The 18954-nt window shown below is 36.7% G+C and overlaps 1 protein-coding gene across 1 annotated transcript; it reads right to left on the reverse strand.

Annotated features, from left to right (window-relative positions):
* Positions 15406 to 17545, reverse strand: LOC104758948 (tropinone reductase homolog At2g30670-like). Its single transcript, XM_010481918.2, has 5 exons — positions 17369 to 17545; positions 17047 to 17254; positions 16717 to 16933; positions 15987 to 16093; positions 15406 to 15879 (listed from the first exon to the last, which is right to left on the reverse strand). Exons 1-5 carry the CDS (start codon positions 17431 to 17433, stop codon positions 15688 to 15690), a joined length of 789 nt encoding a protein of 262 aa, XP_010480220.1. The 5' UTR covers positions 17434 to 17545; the 3' UTR covers positions 15406 to 15687.

Here is an 18954-nt window from a genome sequence, read left to right on the forward strand (position 1 = left end):
TTTAGTCTTAAAATTAGTGAGTGTCCTATATCTTGCAAATTAGTCCACGCTCTCCTCTGTAGACAGCTTCTGTCCAAACAGAAATATGAGATGTGGACTGTGTTTGGTGGATATCCCCTGAGGTTTTCTTTGGTCGAGTTTGGTGGTGTTACTAACTTTCCATGTGGCGAATACCCTGAAGATTACGATCCCAATTACGACCTATGATGACGTCTGTTATTGGGATCAGTTGATTGGCGATGATCGTAAGGCCACTCTAGCTGATGTGCACAAGATTTTCGAAGACCCATCTATAAATGATCCAGATAGAAAGCTCCACCTAGCGCTTCTTCTCATTGTTGATGGTGTACTCATAGCCTCAAGCCAAACACATAGACCAACCTTCAAGTATGTTGAGATGCTTCAAGATATTGATTCTTTCCTAGATTTTCCTTGGGGCAGGGAGTCATTGAAGACAATATCAACCATGAGACCTGACATCAACCCCCCATCAAAACCAGTAGCTAAGAGACCTCGCCTTCAGGACAAGGTATCAAAGGTCGCTAACGCCTTAGATACATTCAAAACACAGTTGCAACAGAAGACCTTCCGATTGCACGGTTTTCCTCTATCCCTTCAACTGCTTGCATATAGGAACATCTATGGGTTACTTGACAAGATTCCAGGCTCCGGTGATGGTCCAACCTTCTTGGATTGGTATTCAGTTGGCCTACCGAAGAATAATCTCCCTCTTACCAACGTGCACTGTGTACGTTCATCCGATGTAAGTTTTTCAACATTATCATACAGATTATCCACCATCCGTATCCACAACCGTTAATATCCACCACACTAATGTTTCATTATTATTCCAACATTCTGTTGCTCCCTATTTCGAAGTTGGTCCACAACAAGTGGGCTGGGGGGAGTGGGATGATGAAGTCAAGGACAAAAAAATTTCTTACTTGGTTTCACAAATTGAGAATGGTTGTATATTCACCAAAAAGATGTGGCCTGGTGGTGATGCTTCTTTGCCTATCATATATGTTCCTGAGAAGAAGGACAACGTTGTTCGCAAGAAGCACATTGTCCCAAGGCGAAGGGAGGTGTCTGCCAAACTTGGCTTAAAAAAACTCCATCCAAACCAATAAGATCATGTTCTACCTGTCTTCCTAAAAGATTCACCGACTCTGACGATATCTCTTTCTCTGATTTCATCATTGATGTGGAGGCAGAGTTTATATCCATTAGGAAAGAGACAAAATCAAGGTTTAAGCAGTTAGAAGATGAGAACAATAAGCTTCGAGCAACGATTAGAGCACTCCGTATGCAAAGGTTTTTCAGACATTCTTTTCGGAAGCCCCTCTGGTTTCGCAAAACACCTAGCGAGAACCTTTCAGCTGACAACCACGGAACTGAAGATGATCAGGGTACATCCGTCCGGACACCACCATCAAATCCTAACAGATCTCCAACCAAAGCAGTTACCTCCCCTGATGATATTCTTACAAGTGGGCACAACGGGAATCAATATGTCCAGCCGTTTTGCAAAACCGTAAGTTTAAATTTTAGTAACTTCCATATGCCTATACTAATCTTCTCACTAACAAATTTCCTTTTTCAGGATGACTCATTAATATTGGAGAAGGACACAAGTCTCAAGCCTATTTACGATATTGACTTCAAGGTTTGCCACCCTGAACCTTTCTCTATTACACTTTACTGTTTTTCTAAAATTCAATTATTAACATTTGCAACAGCTGTCCCCCTTATACGACACTATCAGTAAACCTTCTACAACTGATGATTTATCGGTAAAAATGAAGTTGTTCTTCTATTCCCTAGTTTCCAAATAGTCTCAGATTTTTCACGTCCATTTGTAAACATACATTTTGCACTTTTAGGGAACAAACGCAGATGGTAAATTTACAGAACAGCAAACTGCAACAACACTCCTGCCATATACCACCTTGTTACAGGATTTTATGCAGCACGCAAATGTTACCTCTCATACACCCAATCAAGTTAGTATGGTCCTTTGCTTTCTTCCCTTCTGACTTATTTCAATTTTTTTTTCTAGGTCCCTCTAGTTGGGAGTCCAAAATCCTCTTCTTTTGATATTCCAACTAATGAATCTCATAACAATGTTGCGTCTGTGTTTGTAAACGTCCTGAGTCCAGAGGTTCAAATTAGCATACGTTTCTTTGTTTTCTTCTAATTTTTTTAGACGTTCCTTGCTTTCCTAATAGGATGCAATCATGTATAACAATTTGCAGCAAAGCAACAATTCCTTGCCATCTACTCCACGAGGATCCCATGGAACATCCACCGAGTCGTCCATTCAGCCAGATTCTACTTGCGAACCTCCTACCAATCCTTGTCTTGACTTATGTTTGTATCGCCCAGAGGTAATTTTTTGTTTTTCCAACTTTCCCAAATATCCACAAATCATATATCCACACCACCCTCCGCTATCAATTCTTTGCAACATATCCACCAATCATATATCCACAAATCATATATCCACAACACCCTCCACAAATCATAGTAATTAACTAGTTTCATTATTAGGAAACTGGTGATGAGTCCCCTACTAAGCGCAATGATTCAGAGAGCGATGATACTCAGGTTTAAATCCACCCCTTACCACAATTGACTGTGAAAGATGTTCGCCCTAACTTACAAGTGATTAACTTACAGGATACTGATCGTACAACACCACCCTATGTTGGTCTCAGTGATTCTTCTCCTGCCAGAGCGACGGAAGATAGTGTTCTGTCTGATGGAGTAGCGAAACTTTTTGCTGTAATAGTGGCGATGCCACAAACTTTACGGTCCCATCATCCTGACCTACTTCCATGTGTTGAGAAAGATTTTCTTTCCCTATTCAAAAAAACTCTCAAGTGTGCCCCTAACACGTACTATACAGCCCTTCTTTCCTTCAAACCATTTAATAGTAGCTCCCTTACAATACAGCCCTGCTAACCAAATTTTACTGCAGGAAACACATAACCAAATGTAGATACCCACTAGACAATCATTTTCTCATACAACTTGTGAAGCCGACAAACTGGGTTACCACTTTGGTATGTTTCAGTACATTTGGCGTCATTAATTCCTTTTAATTTCTAAGCGCCATGTTTATATGTTTAAGTCTCCTTTGTTGCAGCACATGGAAGTTTTAGTGTCCTTGTTACAAAAAACTCTTTCACATGTCCTTTCCATAGAACGCTCAATCTTCCTTTCATCATGGCTTGGTAACTACTTACAAGGTAAGTATAAGTCTTTCAGCCTAGCCAAAAAGAAGGAGCAAGTAAAGTGGGACTCCCAGCTTAGTCGATCCATCAGCGGGGATCCGTCTGAGTGGTTTGATCTCTGGAACATGTTGTACACTCCAATGAATTGGGGTGGTTCTCACTGGGTCGGACTAGTCATCAACCTTCCCAATTGGAGTATAGAGATCCTTGACCCCAATATCCCTTTGAACAGCTACGCTGATGTAGCTGCCCACATATCCCCATTTGTAGAGATGCTACCGTACCTTATTCATAAACTATGCAATGATCCCACTACTCAGTCTCATGGATTCACCCCGTTCACTTGGTCCAGGGTTAAAGATATGTACGTCAACAAAAGATGCGGTGATTGTGGCCCTGTCGCCATGAAGTTCCTGGAAATTCACGCAACAGGGCTGGGCCAGAAACCATGGCTTTGATCACCGACCCCATAGTTGATCAATTCAGGGCACAATATGCGTTTGACATAGTCAAACACTTTGTGGCACCCATTTATGACTAGATGTTAAATGTTAGCTATGTTTTATTCGTACACTAATCCTACGTAACATTACTCTGTCTTTCATTAATCCACCGGTACTCTCACATCTTAGGCTGTATGATTCCGCTTTAGCTGTTTCCTTCATTCTCACTCATATGATATGTAGTTCTCACTATCCATGTCGATAGGAAAATGGACATATTACATCTGGATACAAATTCAGTCGATGGGGTAGCATGGTCTGTCTAGTTTTCAAAATATATCCACGCGTAGTTGACTATATTGTGTAGTTCTGGATACTATCGTGGATACAGATGTGGTTACGAAGACCTATAGTCTAAGTCGAGATAGGTCTAACCACGGTCATGCATCCATGTGGATACACATACAATTATGTCTAACCCCAATCATGCATCCATGTGGATACACATACAATTAGCTTCATGTGTTCAATGAGGCATGGATGGACGCCTTGGTTATGGATTAGGGATTCTCCTTTAAGGGTTGTGGGTTAAGGAATAAGGGTTCATGGCTTAGGGTTTAGGGTTTAGGGTTTAGGGTTTAGGGTTTAGGGTTTAGGGCTTAGGGTTTAGGGTTTAGTGTTTAGGGTTTAGGGTTTAGGGCTTATTATTCACCATTTAGAGTTTATGGATAAGGGTTTATTGTATAGATGTTATGTTTTAGTGGTTTAGAATCTAGGTTTAGGGTTTAATGTCTACTCCTTAGGTTTAGGGGGTTATTTTTTATGGTTAAGTTTTTAGTGCTTGGATTTTGTGTGTTGCAGTGTACCTATATGGACACATTTAACATTATCTTGTACCACTATCCTATTAACACAGTTCACTTTAATTTGATATTAATTCCAATGTTCAAGTATCCACATGGTCAAGTATTAATGGATTGCTATAAACAGACTTTCGAGATTTTGTTATATACCAAAGCATATTTCTTTTTTGGGAAGTTTATTATGACTGACCACGGTTATGCATCCATGTGGATACACATACAATTAGCCTTATGTGTTCAATGACGCATGGATGGACGACATGGTTTTGATTTTGAATAGGAATGCATCAACAATGACTACTTCAAAGAGATTTGTTCGCAATTAAAAGCGAAAGCGAGTTACATCAAACAAAATAGGGATAAGTATTGCTGGTTTTGCCTAGGACGACCTACTCTACCCTTCTTCTTCGGTGGTGATAGTTTATGTTCGGCCATGAATGAACTTAAATCAGTAGATCCCCCATCTACATATGCTAGGGCCCAGCTTTGAGCACTATAACAAGCATGGACAAAATCTGCATAAGCAAATCTCTTGTTATCAACACACACTTCGTAGGGATTGCCGTTTTCTAGACATTTGGAGAAAAAGCAATGGTATATCAAGTGTGGCATTGACCACCACAAGATATATTCAGACTTGTCAAGTCGCACGGTTGAGAGACATTCCTTGGAGTATACAGCATTCAAACCTTGTTTACCAGCAATTAACAAGTTCTTTACCACATCCACACCATCTTCACCCAAAAAAGAGGCAACCTTCTCAAGCAGATCAGATGGCATGTGAATCTCGGTATTGGATGCGACCTGCGAAGAATTGGTCGGATTGTTACAGAAAAAAAAACGTTTTAAGATTCTTACTCTCAAGGAAAGTAAATGATGACATGAAGTAAAACGAATTTTACTCTTACAGCCACTTCATGATGCTGAGTATTTTCCATCAGCGACAACAACTTCTCTACCAACTGTCTATGTGGCGTAAAAAGGTTCATACCCTTTATGTAGGGTGACAATCTTTGTTAAGGTTCTGCAAGAGGTCTACTTACAATTAAGGCACACAACTCTATCCATGTGGATACCCAATTTTTTTTTTTCAAATGGGCGATGTTTAAAAAGTTAGGTAAGATAAGAAAAGAAAAGATGGATGAGGAAAATGGAAGACTAATGCGACCCACTCTACTGTTGAAATCCCTGGGAAAATGTACTATTTAGCTTTTAGGATGCACTGATGTTGATGTTTCAAGTGTTTCAAATTTCCCAACATTACAACGCCTTAACGCGATGTGATGTGTTGGCGATGTGATGTGACAATTGTGGGCCCGCGATAAAGAGAGAACTGTCGTTTCCTTTGGACTTCTTGGTGTATTAGGTGCATTTATAAGATGCTAAAACCTACTGAATTCTCCACTTTTAAAACCCTTTACAAACGAAGTAGATAAGGTATGTGTGGTTGCGAGGATACTATGTCCACGTGTTTTTAATATCTCTTATTCTCTTTAATTTTGTATGTAAGGAAAGCAAAGTTTGCTTATAAAAGTCTGTTCTAGTGTTCGCCCTACGAACAAGTGACGGAAGAAAATGTTTCCGAAATACAAACTTGTAAAACATGTTCCACTTTTGCCGTAAACCAGACATTACTATCGCCCCCATAGCGCTTTGACCCGTAGGACTGACCGTGAACCAGATCCAGAGGAAGTTTGGATATGGATGTATACTGGAATTTCAAGAGGAAGTATAGGTTTGGAGAGGCTGACAAGATGGCAGACACTTTGATATACCACATTTACATCATGGAACCCCAGAAGAAGAGCACTTACGAGAAAACCTGGCATTTTGAAGATTTCCCAGAGTGCATGTGGATGCACGACAGCCTTGATGAATACAACGGGAGAGATGCATGGAGTGTATCTATTTTTACCTTTCTAGAGATATAATGTATTTGTCTTAGTTTATTGGAGAGTTGGTAATGTTTGATCCTGCTGGAAGTTTATGGTGAAACTTTCAAGCTGTTTCTCCATTGTTAAAACTTTGTTTGTTTTGCTATGTTTTTGGCTTACAAGATCACCTTCGGGTTGTTATGTATCGTACTTTGCTTTTCTGAGTTTCCAATTAGTTTTCACTTCTTTTCCTACTTTGGATTCATGTATTTCCACCTATTCGGCTACTTTTGATTCGTGAGTTTTTCCAGTTTAATAAAGTGGAGGATCCTTCAGATGTATATATATTGTTCAGTAGTGGGTTATGAAGTGAGATGAGTATCTATAAGTTTTTTCCACGAAATAGTGACTATACGAGCGTAGATATCTTGGATATACCAAATACATCTGATGAAAAATACAAAATTATAGTAAAACAACTTAAGGTTTCAACAGATGAGTATCTATAAGTTCTGTCCACAAAATAGTGACCATAAGAGCGTAGATATCTTGGATATACCAAATACATCTGATGAAAAATACAAAATTATAGTAAAACAACATAAGGGTTCAACAGATGAAAAATATAATATGTGTATATAACCTAACATTAGGTATCCATAGGAGTTTGTTTATGTGGTTAGCCAAAAAAACTGCATAAATGACATTACACAAGAGGTGTCCACTAGTTTATACCAACTCTCAGTGCCGTCCAGGTATCCACTAGATTGCGTCGGCGATTAATCATCGAGAATACCAACTCTCAGTTTACACCAGTCAATCGGAGGAGGAGCTTTACACAGTTCGATTTCCGCCGCCGCAAGCTCTCTCGTCTCCTCCAACCTCTTGTGCTCTGCCTCGAGGTCCACCAGTTCTTGCCCCAAAATTTGATTCAGTTGGGAGAGTTGGGCATCAATTAGTTCAACTTGATGGGCGAGGACGGTAAACTCCTCCTTCTTCTTCATATGATCATTCATCATATTAATGATTGCTTTGAATCGTTCCCTTGTCTCTGCCTCTACCACTGCCCTCGTCCTACTAAACGCCTCAGACATTACCTCAAGTGCTTCCTCTTCCCACTCGGAATCTGGATTTTCCTTTGGACGTTTGGTGGAAGGCTCTCCGGCAATGTCTTCCTTCTAATCTGACTTACGTTTCCCCCTTGAGGAACTCTCTCCGGCCATAGTTTGAATCTGAAAAAGAAAAGCAAAGAAGAAGAATATGTTCATTATGTTAAACATCTTCAAAAGGAGAAAAGCATAGAACTCTCGGACCGTAAACAGATGAAGAAAATAAATGCCGTCTCAAGTTTAGAGAAGCAGATTGCCTACAGAAGTCGGAGTTAAGATGAAGATGGTGAAGATGTTTAACATAACCGATGATATCCATTAAGTAACGAGAGGATTTTTATAGGCGCGATGATCGAAGAAGAATATGAAGAGACAACAAATATCCAAACGACACAACTAATGTACAAAGAACCAAACGATAGTATTAACTTACAGAGAACCAAACGATACAGTGAACTTTAAGAAATCTTAACGATACCTCTTTTCGTCCCAGTTATGTCGTTTCATTTGTTCGTGGAAAAATTTCGAATTGGTTTTAACATATTATTCTCATTTTAATAACATCTACGCCCTACCTCTGCTCGGAAAACATTGTTTTTGGATAATACCATGTGGATATAGTTCGTCATACAAACCAAACAACACACCAATTCCGCATATTTAACAAATAAAAACACACAAAAACAAACAACAAATAATAACCGTCAATTTATACTTGGTCTGGCAATTACTTTCCAAAAAATAATAAGGTTCAACACACCAATCTAAATTAAATATCCTACCCATATCGAATTTGTTTTGTTTTTTAAGTATCCACAAAGCTGGTCAACAATGGATACTTTAAACACCCAAAAAATGGTCCCATGTATCCCAAAAAAAAAACCTTACATAGGCCAAACCTATATCCACTCAACCAATAATATAGTGGACTGCTAACGTTGAGAAAGTTTTAACTACCAGCCACACATAACAAAAGAGTAACAAAAGAGAACAAAAGAGTGATATTCTCTCCACAATATTTTGACATCGATCACGGCAACGGGTTGGAACAGCTGCTCTTGTTGTGTCCAGACTGTTTGCATCTTCCACACCTATTAACCTTCGTTTTCCCTCCTCCTATTTTCTGTCAATATTCAACAAAATACAATGTTAAAGACCCACCATAACAACTTCAACCATATCGAATTTAAATACTCGAGGAGAACCAATCTTAGAGGATATTCCCCAATCGATGGAATCCTCAACTCTTTCGGCCTGCCAGAATGTCTACGTGCCTTTGGTGGATACAACACCCGGTTCTTAATCTCAGCAGGTATATCTACATCAAATATCTCAGGATTAATAACCCCTTCATATGTTCCTCTCCACTGCTGCGTCTTATAATAATCAGCAACAAAGCTATCATACGGTATGCCTTGTGTGTTCGCTGCTAACAAGGCGTGACCGCATAGGATTTTGACCCGATCATATTGTTTACAGATACACTGTTTCATATCAAGCAGCACATGATGCTTCCCATTAAGCAACTCAACAACTTCATAACCCCAACTAGAGATAGCACCTATTCTACTATCACTAACAGATCCCAAATTCTTCTGAATCTATTTATCAACTTCTGGTGGTGTCATTCCTTTGTGCTTCTCAGCCTTCTTTCTCCTTGCATTAAACCATCTTGTTAGCATAGCCCGAATGAACTTCAACAGCTCAATAATTTGTGAACCTCGAGCTTTTCCTAAAGCTCTATTCAAAGTCTCTGCAATGTTTGAAGTCATTAGATTATAACGTTCTCCCTGGAAATATGCCCTACTCCAGTGTGCAGCTCCTATCTTATCCAAATATGCGGAACATTTGGGGTTCTTCGCTTTGATCTGTCTATATATCTCTTGATACCCAATTACCTTGTAGGCAAATGCAGCATTGGTGACCATTTTCGCAAGCCCTTTATTATGGAACCTAGCATTAACATTCCAAGCCAGGTGGACAATGCATGCTCCATGATGTACCAACGGAAAAACTTTCTTCTTAGATATGTAGCTCGATCCGTTTCTATCTGAAATAATTGTAAGACTTTTACTGTCTGCAATTATCCGCTCCAGCTTTTCAAAAAACCATGTCCAAGCATCGTCGTTTTCACTGTCTACGACTGCAAAAGCTAGTGGAAAAACCTGGAAATTTGCAAATCTTGTCCAGAAGCTGTCAGTAGCACACCATTGTACTTCCCATTTATATGTGTCCCATCAACAACAATAATACGACGTAGCTTACGAAACCCCTGAATAGATGCACCAAAAGCCAGAAACATATACAAAAACCTCTCTCTTCCATCTTCTAACACTTCCGACTTAATATCTGTCACCGTCCCTGGGTTTGCTTGTTCCAATGTATACAAATAAGCAGCCAGATCTTCATAAGATTCATCGTCTGAACCAAAAATACCCTCCATAGCTTTTTTTTTGCTCTCCAACACTTACTGTCTGATGCAGCCAGCCTCAGATCCTCAAGAATCATCTGTTGTAGATCCAATGGAGATGGACCTTTTGTTGGATCACAAAACTTTGCCTTGTAAACAGCTGCGATCACCTTAGATGTAGCTTTTTTCAAATAATTCCTCCTTGTCTCTATTGGACAAGTGTGCTCCAAATTAGCTTTCCTTATCTCATAGTATCCACACTCTTTCATTTCATTGGCTAGTATTCTCCAATCACATCTCTCAAAAGAACAACTCAGTACAAACGAATCTTTCTTCGTTGTAGTTTGTGTAAAATGGAACATATTCTTGATAGCATATATAGCTATAACAATCTGGCAGTCCTCTTTGTTAGCGAAAATTTTCCCTTTGTAAATCCCTTTACCATCATCATCAATGTCAAGATCAGGTATCTCCTCCCTATCATATTCAATGTTGTCAAGCAAAGGAGGAATATCAAACTCCTCGTCATCAATATCCTCTAGATTCCTTGTATCCATAATGGGTACACTACCCTGTCCACGATCTTCTGTCCAAACAGACCCCCTTCCTTCATCAACGGGTCCACTCCTCTGACCACCTCCGTTACCTATCCACGGTTGGCCCATTAGCTTCGTCTTTTCTTCCTCCTTAACTGGAACCCCACCATTCAAAATCATTGTATGATCAAAGCAAGAATTTGTACTACACATAACCTCCACAACATCCACTCGCCCAAACTGATCACCTATGAAATTTCCCCAAAACTCTTTATCATACGATTTCGGTGTTACTGTCATCTCGCTCAAATTTACTCCATCTTCCTCCACACACTCATCAAAACTCTCTTCTCCAGACACGACTTTCTCTTCAGCAGAATGAGTATTATCTTGTTCTGCGCCGGAATCATCTCCAATCGAACCATCGATAACGTATCTTCTCTCGTCCTCTAATTTCCTTTCAATCTCAGCTACCCCTGCCACAAAATTCCTCATCTACAGGTGTCGACTCAACAGCAAATGTCTTTGACCCGACAGTTGAAGCCTTACCAAAAATATCCTCCCCAACACCGCTATTACTTTTAGTAGATGATAATCCATATGTCCGCTTAACACACCCATCGCCTGAAGGTTCTCTGTCTGGTACCGGAAAATCTTCCTCCGAATTAGCTCGTTTCTTAGACTCTTCAAAAGTCGCAAACAGATTTAACCCTCGATTAGTACCCAACATTATCTTGTACTGGTCAAGACCTAGGTTCGTTGTCACCATAACCGGTGGAGTCTTCACTGCAGTCATGAATTCCATATACGTCGGGATGCAGTAACTTAATTTCGCCTTTTGTGGACCAATCCAAATTCTTGGATAACAACCTCTTCTAGTTCGCATAAACTTGTTGTAGCTTTTAGTGGAACAACCCTCGTAAGAAGTTTGTTGTCTACTTTAAATTCCCAAATTCCTTCATCAGAGCAGCTCAAATTGCCGGATATCACAACACGAATCCCAGGTATTCCGACCTGCACAAACAAACAAAACAAGTTCGACAACCAAACCATGGTCAGAAAGATCCAAAATGTTTGTCCATCCACAGAGTTTCGAATCTAGACAACCAATCCACCAGAAACCAACCTGTGCAGCCATGTGTTCCTTTTGGGGGGTTGTAAAACCCTAATCACTTATCTCCCAGAAACAGAGAGTATTATTCTTTTTGTTTAAATATTAAGTCCCTTCTTTTCTGACAATCAGAATGGCCATGAATAATTACCACAACAGTAATTTTTTGTGTCTCAAAATATAGGACAAGGGCAAACTTGTCTCAGTTTTATCCAAACTCACCCAAAACACCCCAAAAAGTACACCACACTCAAGAAGTAGGTGTGGCTGCAAGGGAGTTTGGCAAAAGTGGGTCTATGTGCAATTCTCCCAAAGAAGTATAACCCTACATAATACGCATATCAGTTTTTCGTTTCATGATATCATAGGCTTGTTAACATTTACCCGTAATGATTAGTATTTTATATTTTTATCAATTATTATTATTAATTTGTTTTAAAACTTATATTCTTAATGTAATTAAATACTCTTCATGATCATGATCAGAAAGTTGTTTAATTAATTGACATGGACTTTAAATCTATATATAATAGCAATTTCAATAAATGCCACCAAAAGCTATGTTTCTTCAACCTTTTGGATCATTTCCAAAAAAAATTGTAAAAAAATTAAATTGTGTGGTTTACAAAAAGTTTCGACTGTTCACTGTAACGGTTTTTTTTTGTAAAGTTGTAATTGTTCATTGTAGCGTTGTGATTATTCGAGTATTCGTATCTTTTAAAAAATATATATATATATATATATTTGTCTGTTTGAAGGGTTTTTATTTTTTTTTCCATGATACAAAATAATATAAATTTCAATTTCAACGGTTTTTACAGCTTTTTAAATTATTCTCTAGCATTCATTCTTTTAAAAGTAAAGAAATTTCTCCAATTCTTGATTTAACAAAAGATTTTTGGAATGATGAATCTAATTTACAATTTTTAGTTAATTTTAAATATAAAAATTAAATGAAAATACCTAGAGTTTTTTTCCAAGAGTTAGATTAATTATATAGTGAGTTTTTGGATTTGACTTTTCAATATGGTAATAAAGATGTCTTCTATTAAAAATCAGTTTATATGAGTTATTATGTATAATCAAGTGCACACATAACATTTGCGATTTTTCATGGTACCATTTCTTAAAATTTTTGTTTTTAATTGTTTTTTTTTAAATTTAAACAGTTGTATCTATTCATTATAGAGTTGTGTCTTTTCACTATATTTTATTTATATTTTTTCATCAAAACTTTTCGTTCTAATAGGTGTGCCTCAAAACTTTTAGATGCATAAACATGTTATTTTAGCATTTGCATCAAAAGGTTGTCTTCAGGTATTGGAGTAGAGATGGACAATAAGATAAATGGATTTGGAGGATATTGGAGCAAATGAAGAAGTATTGGAGAAAAGTGAGAAGTTGAAGATTTGAGCAGGAGCGGTCCCAACCTTCGGCCACACAGAAACTGAATGGTCACAGAGGGGAGCATCATCTCGCAAGTGATGACCGAAGGAGTGCAACGACGGATGATTGAGGATTTGGACGGAAAGGCCTGGTTGAAGCCTTTTACCATGACCAGACCGAAGTGTTCGTTTGGTCATTACATTCGGTCAACCAAATGATCGCAAGCGTCAAGGAATGGAAAAGATGAGCAGCGACCCCTTCGGTCAGAGGCTGACCAAAGGAGCCTTTCGTTCACACCCGTTCGGGCGATCACTAGCCGAAGGAAGCCAATCCCCTATACTATCCATTTTTTAACCCGATTCAGACCCGGTTTGTCTCGAGTCGATATGCTTTGTCTTTTTCTTATAAATACACTAAACCTATTATAGAGAGATATTATCTTCTGTTTTAGCAATTTTTACGGTTCTTAAGCTTGTTTATTTTCAGTTTGGTTAATCCTTTATTTATTTTAAGTTATTAATAGTGATTTCTCTTTTATTTTCTTTAATCTACAATCTCTAACTATGATTATCAAATGATCAACCCTCAACATTTGTGTGATCATAACCATGAGTGAGTAGATCCTTTTAAAAGGATCAACCCTCAACCCTCAAACTCTTTGCATTCTTAGCCAATGAAAATTGATGATTAGGATGTTTAGTGGTACTTAGACTTGATTATAATGCATGCTTATCTGGTGATTGCCTTTGAAAATTGTTGATGATTACTTAATTTGCATAGAATCTTTATCATGGAAGTGAAGTGATTTACATAAGGGTTCTTAGCCTTCGGATTGTTATTGATTGTTTTCTTAGATATTCTAGGATTGATTAGCTATCTCCCAAGTCAATAACCTTGTCCAAGGTCGTTTGTTAGTGTTGATTTAAAACCTTTTTCAGTTTGTGTTTGCTTTGTTTGTTTTCTTTAAAGTTGTTGATTAGCTAAGTTGTTACTAAACCAACCTTAGTTTTTGTTTGAGTTTAGATTAAGCATTCTTATGTATTCTTAGGCCCCGATTGGTAACGAATTTTATTTGTGGCTGTAGAGACTTTGACTGTCAAAATTTGGCTGTATAGAATATGGCTGCAGAGACTTTGGTTGTACATAGTTTAACTGTTAAAATCTGGCTGCAGAGACTTTGGTTGTACATAGTTTAACTGTTAAAATCTGATCGTTAAAAAAAAAACTTCATGTGGAGACTTTGACTGAGACTAATATTCTCGGGTACGGTGAGGGGAAAATGTAGATATATATGTGCAGGTGCTGATTCCTTATAGCGTTGGCAATAAGTTTATGGGCCTCGTTATAAGAAAAAGAAGGGCCTATATATGTTGCTCGAAGATAATCGACATTGTTGTAGAGACTTTGACTGTCAAAATTTGACGGTATAGAATATGGCTACAGAGACTTTAGGTGTAGATATTTTAACTGTTAAAATTTGATTGTTAAAAAAAAACTTTAAAAGCTGTGAATGCAATTTTATTAATAACAAAATTGTAAGAAAATACAAAAGTGATGATAAAAATAATAAATTTGTGAAGAGAAGTGGATGTCAAAAGAAATGAAAAAAATGCTGATAATTAATCTATAAAAAAAAGTTTATGCATAAATATATAAAAATTTATAGAGAGTTTTTAATTATGATGGAGAAAGAAAAAAAAGTTTTAAATTTTGTTGGTTTTAAAGCATCATTTTGAAGCTTTAAAAAAAGAGAAATAAAGAAGAAAAAAAATTAAAGTGGCCGTTAAAACTTTAAAAAAGAAAAAAATTATAAAAGTCTGATTGGCAAATAAAATGCTTTAAGACTTTTAAATGCTTTTAAAGTTTTAAAAGCCTTCACCAATCGGAGCCTTAGTAAGTTGAATCGTTGCGAATTTGTGGTTCGATATTAATTGACTAGCTAAAATACTACATCAGCAACCACATTCCAAAGTTTACACCACTTGTATAGGGAGGGGTTGAAACTTGTCAGCTCATACCTTTTTCTACAAGATAGCTTTGGCTCAATTTCACAATCCTACTCATCAACCAAGGTTAAGGGCCTGTCTCCTTAGAAATCAAGGAAACAGAGGTACGAACCTATAGAACAGATCTTGTTCAAGTAAGGTCATCGCATTCCTACTCTTGCTAAATTAAACATGAAAACATCCGTTGACCCTAAATGTACATACCTAACCTTCCTAACTTTCCTTTCTTTTATTAGACATTAGTTTCTATTGTCTTATTTTACTCAAGAATATAGTATGCAATCTTGTTCTATGTCAAAATATTAGATACCTTACATTTTTCATTTGTACAGAGTAAAATGAAAAGATAATATAGTATGAAGATTTCTTGTTGTGAAGAAAGAGAAAAACAAATTTCTAAGAAAATTTGTAGAAAGCTTGTGAGAACTTAGAGGAGAAAGATTTGATATTTGGAGTTTTGGATGAATTATGAAGTAATACATTCAACCCCTTTATTAGTATATCAGAGGGGATTTTCGAGCCCTCATATTTCGACAAACATACGTCGTAAATTTTCTAACACTTGGTGCAAGAGGAAAGACAAAGGCTTGCTTGTACCCATATTGGGTATTAAAGTTTAGGAACATAGTCCTTATTTATTTAATATAGTTTCGAATGGATCAATTTTATCATAGCTCTTGTACGCTGCGTCACCAGCACACACAAGTCTCGGCTCAAGCATGTGGCTTATACGAGAAACCATTGACAGTGAGACCTCCATCCACACAGATGATTTGACCAGTAATATATGAAGCTGCAGGTAGACAGAGAAAAGCCACAAGCGATGCAACCTCTTTTGGCTCTCCAGCGCGACCAAGTGGAGTTCTACTAAACAAACTGTTCTTGTAACCGGCGTCTTCCAAAGCCTGATTTTTTGACAAGATTGTAAGACATAAATAATGAAAACTTTATAATATTAATTAACTGGAATTAAAGTCCCAAAAACAAAAAGCTGGAGAGTTTCATTCATTACAGGTTGAGACATTGCAGTATAAATAAAATTAGGAGCAACAGAGTTCGTTCGTATGCCATCTCTTGCCCATTCACACGCCAAAGTTTTTGCCAGTTGATTCAAAGCTCCTTCACATACCAAAACGAAAAAGATAAACTACGGGACGGTTACGATTCCCAAAGAAAACTAAACTTTATATGAGTGTATATTAGCCCTCTTAGGACAAGTGGACAACCGATCTATTAATCGTTGGGAATAGCTTTTGGAATAAGACTAGTGATCCATCAAAGATAATTAAATAGCTTTAAATTTGTAAGGTTTGTGTATCAATACAAACAAATACCTCTGTAATTTTGTTGTTTAGACAAAAAGTATTTCCAAATATCTCGATCGATGCATCAAATACTATGTTATAAATCTCATATATATGATTTAAGATGAGATCCTAAAACAAAAGATATTTCTGAGTCTAACCATTCTAAGTTCTAACTATTAATTTTGAAATACAACACTAGCTTGATTAAACAACTGAATAACGTAACTCAACATTAAATTCAGTTTTTATATACGTATCTTAATCATATATATATATATATATATATATATATATATATATAAAGTTAACGTATCTTTATGTTTCATATATATACAATACTATTATACACTAGTATAATTGAGAATCTCTCTACTGATTAATTTATAGTCAGTCTAATTGAAAATCTCTCTATTGATTAATAGCCCGTGTATGTACCTTTCGTTAAACTATAAATGGATCCGCACTCCATTGATACAACTCCTCCAACAGAAGAAATAAAGATGATACTTCCATACTCAGAAGCTTTAAGGAGAGGATGTGAAAGTTGGCTAAGATGATAAGCAGATTCCAGGTTTGTTGAAATATGGAACGAGAAATCGTCTGCCACATATTCTATTGTTGGCTTTGGACGAGTTAAACCAACGTTGTTCACCTAAGTTGAACAAAAATGAGTTACAAAAATCCTACTATATATGTCATTACTTAGTATTTAGGTATGTTTCCTATATGAATATGATTAGTTTCTTTAAGGTAAGATTAACTTACAAGAATGTTCAGCTTGCCATCAAACAACTTTGAGACGGTTTGCATAAGTGTTTCCCTCTCGGAATGAGAGGATACATCACAGATTGAACCATTCACTTGAAACCCTTTATTTTCCCATTCGCTTAAACTTTGATTGAGCAGTGTTCCAGATATATCGCATACATGGATTCTGGCTCCAAAACTAGCTAGCTCCTCTACTATAGCATGCCTAAATCATTCCACGAAAAGAGAATAGGAATATTAAAAAACATCTTATATATTATTCCAGAACAATGTATCGAAACTCAAAAATATGATATAGCCAGAGAGTAGAAAGACGAACCCGATTCCGCTGGCTCCACCAGTTACAAGAGCTGTCATACCTTCAAGACTCCATCTTTTATCCATTATTTTGTTTGCATGTGAGTATCAATGACTAGAGATACCACATACTATATATAGAGGCAAATTAGTTAAAATAATACTGGCTTAAAATAAAATACTTGCTAATGAGCTTCCGGAGATTGGTTGGAGATACAAGCAGCAATTAAAGAAAGTTGTGAAATTACTTCAAAGCCATTAGAATAATTTTTCATGTTAATTAAAACTTAAGAGACTTTTAAAAATGAGGAATATCCTAAAGTAATACGAAAATAAAATTTATAAATGTTAATATATTTTAATTAATTAAATATATAAAGACTTTTAACATCCCCGGCCGTATACACATTGTAAACCACATAATAAATTAAAATAATAGTTCATTATATTAATGGTTCGTGTACAATGCAATCATCTAAGTTATCTGCTAAATCATATATCTTAGCCCCTAAAAGTTTATAAATATAAGTTGTATCATCGGTACGTACGACCCCACTTTCGAATTTTTTTTAATACATAGGTTAATTAGGTTTGTACTTAGATCAGAAGCCAAAATATATACTGCTAGTTTAGGTGCTTACAGGGGAAAACAAAGAAAATGTATTCTTGCTCGCACGATTTCAGGACGGACTAAAGAAGTAGGGAACGTATCAAATAAGTGATGTGAAAATGAGAAGAAAATATTTAGTGACGACCTGAACATAGATTATCAACATGGTCGGAAAAAGTATTAAGATGCCATACATGATCTTTTCAACGTTGTGCAACTCTCTTTCTTTATAATAAAAATATTTCAGCGTTGGTGGTTCTTTAAAATAGTTGTTCCTTTCTTTGTTTTTCTTGATTTAATTAATAGTGAACTATAATCTATCTCATTAAGCTCTAAGAGGTAGAAACTATTGTTTTTCCTAGAAATATATTTGTACTAACCGCATTTCACAATCTACACCACTTTGTCCTTTGGCTAAATTTCACATTCCTACTCTAAGCATCAGTAAGACATGTGACAACATTAAGACTACTTGTGCCTAATAACCTTCGTCATGATATTAACTCAATGACATTATATGTGCCTAATAAACATTCGTCGATCAAATGTGCCTAACCTTTCTAACATGACATTTGCCTAATAACTAAATGACAAGACATGTGCGTAATAACCTATTAATTATTTTCCTATGGATATACTTGTACTAATCACTATCTACACCACGTTTATAGTGGGGTTGAAAGTTGTCAGCTCATACCATTCCTACAAGGGAGTTTTGACTCAATTTCGCATTGCTACTCTATCATCATTAAGACATGACAATATTGACACACGAAATTTGCGTAAATAACTCTCGTCATGATATATTGATACATTTTCCTCTGTTTTCTAAAACATCTAGTTTTTATTGTATCAGTTTAGTTAGAAATATTTGTTTTACTTCTAGTCAACTCATCTCTTTCATTTGCATTTTTTCAAACAGAAAAAAAATTTACGTTATGAAATGATAAATAGCCTTTACATATACGCCTCTTTTTTGTTTTTTTTCCTCTTTTTAT

The sequence above is a fragment of the Camelina sativa genome, chromosome 17 (genome assembly GCF_000633955.1).
Source record: "Camelina sativa cultivar DH55 chromosome 17, Cs, whole genome shotgun sequence".
In the NCBI taxonomy this organism is placed as follows: domain Eukaryota; kingdom Viridiplantae; phylum Streptophyta; class Magnoliopsida; order Brassicales; family Brassicaceae; genus Camelina; species Camelina sativa.

What these genes read in the sequence shown, in the direction of transcription:
- LOC104758948 (XM_010481918.2), bottom strand. Translation starts at nt 17,433, where the DNA reads ATGGATAAAAGATGGAGTCTTGAAGGTATGACAGCTCTTGTAACTGGT. An exon ending in GGTGGAGCCAGCGGAATCGG is followed by an intron (nt 17,255 to 17,368) that starts GTTCGTCTTTCT and finishes GGAATGATTTAG; the next exon opens with GCATGCTATAGTAGAGGAGC. An exon ending in ATGGCAAGCTGAACATTCTT is followed by an intron (nt 16,934 to 17,046) that starts GTAAGTTAATCT and finishes TGTTCAACTTAG; the next exon opens with GTGAACAACGTTGGTTTAAC.